Below are 8,292 nucleotides of genomic sequence, written 5' to 3'. Positions count from 1 at the left end.
TCCAAATTAAAAGCAAGGCTGAGGTGGAAGTTGAGCTGAATTTTAAAACCTGACTTTGCCTGTATTCTTGTCTTCTGCTATAAGAGCTATAGAGCATATTGTGTTTTCAGGCATATTGGTTCAAGTGATGTGAATCACTGGCCAGCTGTCTTTTTTATGAAATAATTTGTGAAAGTCTGAGTCAAATTTTGAATGCATTCTTTTCATTTTATATCCTTTCGTTTGGAAATATGCCTTATCTCGGAATGATTCCTCTTCAATTTATAATGGCTTTGTATTAGTTCAGTAGGCCTTTCCTTCATCCAAAAATTTGATCAAGTGGAGTCCTGAACTCTATGATACTATAATTTGCCAGCGCAAAGAGTGGTAGCCATCGATTGCTGCTAGAAGGCATTACAACTCATACAGATTTAGCTATTTAAGTTGGACTTGTAATTAACTACATTATAACCCTTTTTAATCCTGTCTTAAACCTTCCATTTTGAGTATAATCAAAAAAGCACATTTTTTTTGTTGCACACAGGTTGAAATGAGAAGCATTTCCTTTTTAAATGTACTAGTTGGCCTCTTGAGCTAATTGTACAAGCCCAAAATTGTCACAGATTGTAAATTTGTGGGAGATAGTAAATGCTTAAATTAATGGTATTAGTGAATAGTTCTTAATGCAAAAATTTGTACTGACACCTACTGTGTACCAGCACTATGAAATCTATTTGCAAACTGTCTGGTCTTGGGGAAGGGGGGAAAGTCTTTTGCTCAAGAGTCTTCAGAGCACAAACTAGTTTTACTGTGCCTCTAAACACTTGTTTCACAGGTTCAAGGAAAGGTTACTTTGGCTTGCTGCATTTACTTGTTTACAGTAGTGTGTGTATTGAAATATGGCTTCAGCAGCTTTATGTAACTGGATAAGAGTAAATTTAGAACAGACAGTAGACAAAGTATTTCTTTTATACTTTGTTTACTATCTTAATAGTAGACAAAGCAACCTTAACACAGAAACCCAGCTAGTGGAATACAGGGATGTTCAAAACCATGCTATTTCAACTGCAGTAGGTAGAAGAGTGGCCAGAGTGCCTTCCAGCTGTCCCTCACTGACTATTAGAAGTATGCATTCTGTATTCGAAAGCATTGATACTTCTCTAGCCATAATGTTCTCATTATTTGGGAGACAATTCTTTCTTCTTATTTTTAAAAGTCTATTTTCCTCTCTTTTCCAGGTGCTGGGGCTCTTTGTGTCACTGAGAGAACCGATGGATACACTTGCTTGAACGCATACAAAAACAAAAAGGAAAATCTTTTTCTTGTGGAAAAAATCTTCCTGGCAGAGGTGTTTTAGCTTAGACTTCTGAGCAGATGTTGGAGAACTTTACAAGTGTCCTTATTGTGATCAGTGAGCATCCCCAAAGAACTGAAACTTTACATTAAAACACGTAATAGGGAACAGAACGTAGGAAACATGCCAACTCAGCCTCTCTTGGCATACATGGATGGACCGGATGGAATAGCGAGTACCGTTGGTGCACAGATGGAGAATAATGATGCCTCAATGACAATAAAAGGAACAAACACAATTTCTTACAAAAGCTTGCAAGAAAAGTTTCTCATGCAAGCTGAGGGATGCATGCCTCTGGACTGCATGTTCTGTGATGAGACTTTTAAACATCCTGAAGAACTTGGTAAGCATGTTTTAACGCAGCATAGGCCCACTCTTTGTGAACCAGCTGTCCTGCGTGTTGAAGCAGAGTATCTTAGTCCTCTAGATAAATGTCAAGTAAGAACAAACTTGCCTTTACCAAACAATGAAAAAGACAGTGAAGAATTGAGTTGTAAAGTTTGTGGACAAACGTTTCGTGAGGCTTTTGATGTTGAGGCGCACATGAAAAAGCATAAAGATTCTTTCACTTATTGGTGTAATGTATGTGGAAGAAGATTTAAAGAGCCGTGGTTCCTCAAAAATCACATGAGAACACATACTGGAAAGCCTGGTTCTAGGAACAAGCACCAACAAGGTTCTGAAAGCCCCATAACAATAAATGAGGTGGTGCAGGAGCATGTAACTGAAAATGTAACGTCACCTTACAAAATTTGTATGGTTTGTGGTTTCCTATTTCACAATAAAGAGACTCTAATTGAGCACAGTAAAATGCACACCAAAGAATCAGTAGCCAGTGGTGAAAGCCCCCAAGTGACTGGTGAACCTAATGCAGAAGAAACATCTCAGAAAGAGGAATTTTTTCAATTTTTGAACTTAAGACCAAACTCTATTCCAGAAAACAAATCACAAAAGCCTGTGAAATGGATAGCTGAACTAGATCCTTTCACCACGTATCAAGCATGGCAGCTGGCTACCAAAGGTAAAATTGCAGTTGGCCGTGGACAAACTAAAGAATTGGGGCATGAAGTAAGTACAGACAATGATGATTCATCTTCCGATAAAGAAGAACTCGGTGAAATTTGGAATGCAAATAAAGGTAGCCAGACTGAAACTACTGGGAAGTCAAGAGTAAATAAAAACAGCAGTTACACAGGGAATGGTAACTTATCCCAAGTCAAATTGAAACATCCCGGTGGTGAAGTGCCTTCTATGGAGGTGGATTCTAAATTGTCCCAGAACAAAGAGAAACCAACACACTGTTCACAGTGTGGTAAAGCCTTCAGAACATACCACCAGCTAGTCCTTCATTCCAGAGTACATAAGAGAGACAGGCGGACCGATGCAGAAACTTCAGCAGTTTCCAGGACGTGCTGTGCTGATATAATTGCAAGTCTGGATGAAAACGGAACAGGAGAACGGATAGAAGGAGGCTCTGAAGATGGATCTGAAGATGGGCTTCCAGAAACACTTAATTTAGGTGAGTAGCTTTTTCAGCATGTAAGTTTGAAATAGCTGTTACTGTATTGTTCAGGAACTCTTTAGAGACAAAGAATGCATCTGGCATTTCTCTGGTATCTTTCCAAAACTTAATCAGAGATATTAAATATTATGGTAGGGGAAGTGGAAAGAGTTAAAATGAGGGGAACAAAGGTCCTGACACCACCCTTCTGAGATCTTTGAAGCTGTATTGGGCTTTCTTGCAGTTATGATTTGGGTTACTGGAATTGAATACAATCAGTCTAGGAAAAGTCACTGTTTACTTAAATGTATCCCCCTCCCCCCATTTACTGGATGATTTGAGTGTTGCCTATCCTTTCTTGTCCAGCACATGTTTTTACAAGTAGCATTTCTGAGGAAATCATTGCAGTTTCACTTTTATTCCATGCCATCTTGTAAGAAAGGGCAGAAAATGTCCAATGCTTTATACCAGCAGTTAAGACCTGGTCAAGTAAAGAATAGTTCCAAACTTTTTCTATCAAACTGCAGGCTCTATGTTTGTTTTTGTTTTTGTTTTGTTTGGTTTTTTTTGAACAGTATGTAACTTGAAAGCCTAAATGTCAGGACCAGCAATTTTAAATTAGTTCCATAAGGACATGTACTCAGGCTATTTATATGTGGACATCATGTATGTAAGAAAGGCATATATTTAACTACTCTTCCTTGAAGGGCTGCTAAAAGTTCTCTTTGACAGAGTTGATGGGCTGAATCTGTATGTTACCCAGAATTAATTCTGCATTTCATAGTGTCTTAGAAAAACAAGTGATACTGAGTGATTCCTTAACTGAAAAAGATTGTGTGTCTGGGGACAAAAAGGAACAGCAAAAGTTTTCTAGCTAATCTAGCACTTTAGTGTGTGACAAGCTTTGAGTCTGCATTTAAAGAACAGACACTTGCATAATCTTAAGAAAAGACACAACGTACAGAATGTCCTGGCACACACAACTGACTTTTCCATTTCTGGTAATGTGCAGCCCTTTATTTTGCCTCCAGTAACAAAGGAATGGAATTATTACCTAATGTTAACTTGCTTGTTTTGTTTCTCAGTGTCTTATCCTAAACTACAACAGCTTTCATTGTGGTATGCTGAGTCATGCTTATTGAGACATTATGTTTGTTTTAAACAGCAATGGCTTGTCTATAGTTTATCCATACTTAGCATTTCCAGTACAGAAGGTTTCCAACATATAGCCTAAAACAATTCCTGGAAGTTCCTATCTATTATATATCTAACATCCGTGTCAAACAAAACATCTCCTTTCTTCTCTTCCCACTGTAGCTTTCTAGTCAGCTTTGATTTGGATATTTTACTGAAGTTGTTTTGATGGTTTTTTTCAATTCAGCCTGCCAGAGAAATCATGTTGATTTGAATGGTGTATTGTGTGTAAGCTTTCTCCCGTCTTGGTAGACATTATGCTGTGCTTGCCGCCCTCCAGTGGTAACTGCTGCTGCTTACACTTGAGTGGAACCAATTTTTAATCTGTGAATTTGTTCCTTGAGTACACGTTTCACAGAACTAGCAAACCCTGTCACTTTCCTACTCCCATATTTATCAAAGCTTAAGCATTAATGCTTCTAGTGGAAGAATATTGCTCATTAAATCCAAGGTGGTCATTATACAGGCATGCCACTCCATTCAGCACAGAAATAATAATATTACTACAATTAAATAAGAAACCCCATCTTTCTTCTTGACTTCCTTCCCCAAAACACCTTCCTGTGTTATGATGTGCAGAGCACCTTTACAGTCTGAATGATCATGCTCACACTTATCAAGCACTCCCTTTAATAAAAGAACACAGTTTAAACCCATGCTAATTTCTGCTATGGGCCATTCTCCATTAAGTTCCTGTAGGTCAGTAAAGACAAAGATTTTTGTTTTCTTCTCTGAGACCTAGTTTTGCATCTTATTTGTTCTCTGTCACTACATTACAGTTACTAACCACAGTATTACTTGACACAGACAGGAAACTTTCTAACTCTTTTTCTCATTAATTGCTAAGCGTGCAGCAGTATAGAACACAAAATGCTCATAGACAGAGTTGACAACAGTTCATCATTCTGTGTTTTTCCTTAAGAAAAGATAGTTGAGATAATTATAGTTTTAAATGAGACTCCAAATTTGCGTTTGCTCTTCATAATATAGCTATATTTTCTTCCAAAGATAAAAATGAAGATGTTTTGGAAAGAGCAAAAGTTAAAAACCTTGGAGCCTCCAGAGAATGCAGCTATTGTGGAAAGTATTTTCGCTCAAATTATTACCTCAATATTCATCTCAGAACTCATACAGGTAAATGGGCTTCTCCTTTGTGGGAGGGGAAGGAAGTCTGCTGAATCCAGTTGGATAAGAATGCTTGGTTTTGCTGAAGAAGATTACTGAAGAATTACTGATATTAAGAACAAAGTTTTCTCTAATGCTAAAAAAAAAAAAAAAAAAAAAAAATCTGATTGAAATTTCTTAGAAGGAATTATTTACATCTGTGTAAATCTTTTTGAATAGGGCTAATTACATTACTGTTAAGAGCACAATATATTTGAAAACATCAATTCTTTCTGCTTTTAGCAGTCTAGCAAAAAGCTTTGGGTTTGTGGTGTGTTTTTCTTAATATAAAAAACAAACCCAAACCAAACAACCTATTTCCCAAGTATTAAGTTGATCATTTGCCATTGCTGCTACCTGGGAAAAAGCTGTGTCTTTTTCATTTCAACTTTTTGTTTTCCATAGCCAGGCAAACTCTCTACTCCTGTTAATGTATGTCCCTGTTTCTTTTGAATTGGCTCTATTTATAGATGAACTATAACATTTGTGTCGTTGAATAGCATACCTGCATTATGATCTAGGGCTACAAATTGTTGGAGTTGACCCGCAGTTATACTTCTTATCTCTGCCAAACATATTGTCAGCTACCATCTCCATACATAGCTAGTGTGTGGAAAAAATCTTCACTGTAGCCAGAAGATGTCACTGTAGTTAGTAAATGTAGAGAGATGTAGTTCTTTAAATGATTTAGATGAGTTTGGGAATTAGGAGTATGTGGCAGGGAAAAGAAAATATTTTACTGTTTTGCAGTCTATGTTATTCCCATGTCTTTAATTGTATTAAAGACTTCAATCAAATTGTGTCAAATTATTGACTGATAAAACTGTGTTTCAGGTGAAAAACCGTACAAATGTGAATTCTGTGTGTATGCAGCAGCACAGAAAACTTCACTGAGGTATCATTTAGAGAGGCATCACAAGGACAAGCAAGCTGATAGTGCAGCAGACGTGAAAAGTGACAGCAAAGTTTCATTGCAGAGTCAGGAGCTCTTGCTGGCTGCTGTTGGTGCTCAAGAAACCAAAAATTCGAAGAAGCTTTTTGATTGTGCCAAAGATGCTGTGTGCTGCCCAGCTACCAAGCAGCAAAAGGAAGTTCTGTCCTTGAACAATGCAATAGGCAGCACAGTCCTTTTAAAAATGAAAAATAACTCTAGGGAATTGAACAAAGGTTCTGTTTGTAACAATTCAACTAAAATACAAGAGAATGTGTCCACTCCTTACCCAGAAAAACTAAAGGCTGAGAAGGAAACAAAGGAAGCTCAGCCCTGTATTCCTTATAAAAGAGAGAGAAAGGCTTCTGTGGCATCAGAGGGAGATGATGTCCAGTATGTTTGTGCTGTAAAGGGTGGAAAAATTGTGAATGATGTGCGAGAGTGCGCTGGAAACTACAAACACAAATCTGTGGTGGACTCTCAAGAAAAGCCCTTGAACTTATCTATTGGGACTTCACAAGAATGTTCAGTGGTTTCAACTAAAGACCTGCTAGCACCCAGCACCTGTTCGTTTTGTGGTTACAGAACATTTTACCCAGAAGTCCTAATGATGCACCAGAGACTGATGCACAAATACAATCCTGACACCATCAACAAAAATGGCTGTAGAAACAAGGCTCTAGCTAAAGCCAGACGCACTGGATGCCCTCCAGCTCTGTTTGGTAAAGATGTGCTTCCTCTGTCTTTTAATACTAATAGAAGTAGGGCTTCCCCATCTTCACAGCAAAAACAGTTGCAAATGGGGAAAGCTAAACAATGTCACCCTCCGCAGAACAAAGCCCCTCTCTTTCCAGTGACTGACTCAAGCAACACAGCCCCAAGTAACCTTAAGTTTCACAAACAGCAAAGTAATATTGGAGCTCAGGCAAGTAGCTATAGACAACCTCAGCAAGAAATGCACTCCAGTTCCAGTATCTCTCCAGTATTGGACAGAGTAAAAAGATCTGAATCTAAATTCAAAGCTCCAAGCGTCCCAGTGTCTCAATCTGGTCTAGTAAGCAGCAGTATGAATGCGGCTCTCGACTCCCATCTAAATGAATCTGCCTGGCCTTGCCATCGAGGAAGAGACTATCTTTGTGGTAAATCTGTGAGCAATGTAAATCTAGACTATGGTGAAACGTCTTCTAAACGAATGAAACCTAATCTGTTAGCTGTTGAACATACTGACTCTCCAATGGCTAATTACAGAAGATACGAAATGGGCAGATTTCGTGCTGCAAACAGATGTGCAAATCTGCTACCTCAGGAATGTTCTCGCACCAAACCTGCATCCTCTGTTTTGCCAACCAAACAAGGGCTTCTGAATTCAGATGATGTTGATCCTCCTAATGTATTGACTGTTCTCAAACCTTATGAGCCATATAGCTCTGGATCACTTTACAGTTCTTGTGGATCTAGCAATGGCCAAGTAACCAGCTCTGCAGTAGAAGGTACCGTATCTTCTTCCTAGTTAAATCATACAATCGTAGAATGGTTAGAGTTGGGAAAGACCTGAAGATCACCTAGTTCCAACCCCCTGGGCATGGGCAGGGACACTAGACCAGGCTGCTCAAGGCTCTGTCCAACCTGGTCTTGTCTTAAACCATTGCAATGTCTTAAACTATTACAAAGAAAGGCAAATGAAATATATATAAGTGCATACTCACCTTGAAATAGAGACAATAAAGCTGTACTTAGTATTTTACCAAGTCCAGCAAGTGTTTAGATTTTAAATTTAAAATCCAAGTTCAGCAAAATCCTGGCTTGCGAAATTACGCATGGTAGGTCTGAATTTTAAAGAGGTATTTAAAGTTCCTCAAGTTCCCTCCTCTTCCCCTGCCATGGGTTTCTGATAGCAAACATATATTGTTTGCTCATCAGAGCACTCCAGACATGCTAACTAATCCCGGATATGGAATGAGCCTTTCTGTTTAATATGCAAGATGTCTTGGACCATCTGGAATATTAATAAAATCTCTTACCAAAAAAAAAGCTTGTCACAGACAATTGTTCCCTTCAGTTGGAGAAAAGGGTGTATTACAAATCATAAAACTGATTTAAATCTTGTACCTCTGCTCTTCAATGTGTTTTTATAATGCTTACGTTCTAGTAGGAATGGAAAAAATCAAG

General features: G+C 38.3%; 1 protein-coding gene across 1 annotated transcript in view; it reads left to right on the top strand.

Moving 5' to 3' along the window:
• The first annotated feature begins 1,456 nt into the window (after nt 1-1,456).
• The window catches only part of ZNF217 (zinc finger protein 217), a 13,559-nt gene continuing 6,723 nt past the window's right edge, over nt 1,457-8,292 (top strand). Inside the window, exons 1-3 of the mRNA XM_010021337.1 lie at nt 1,457-2,852; nt 5,037-5,162; nt 6,027-7,613. Coding sequence (XP_010019639.1) covers nt 1,457-2,852; nt 5,037-5,162; nt 6,027-7,613 — 3,109 coding nt within the window. The remainder of the gene's footprint in view (nt 2,853-5,036; nt 5,163-6,026; nt 7,614-8,292) is intronic.

This window comes from Nestor notabilis, unplaced genomic scaffold (assembly GCF_000696875.1).
Source record: "Nestor notabilis isolate BGI_N333 unplaced genomic scaffold, ASM69687v1 scaffold8479, whole genome shotgun sequence".
NCBI lineage: Eukaryota > Metazoa > Chordata > Aves > Psittaciformes > Psittacidae > Nestor > Nestor notabilis.
This window is presented reverse-complemented; position numbering and strand designations above follow the sequence as displayed.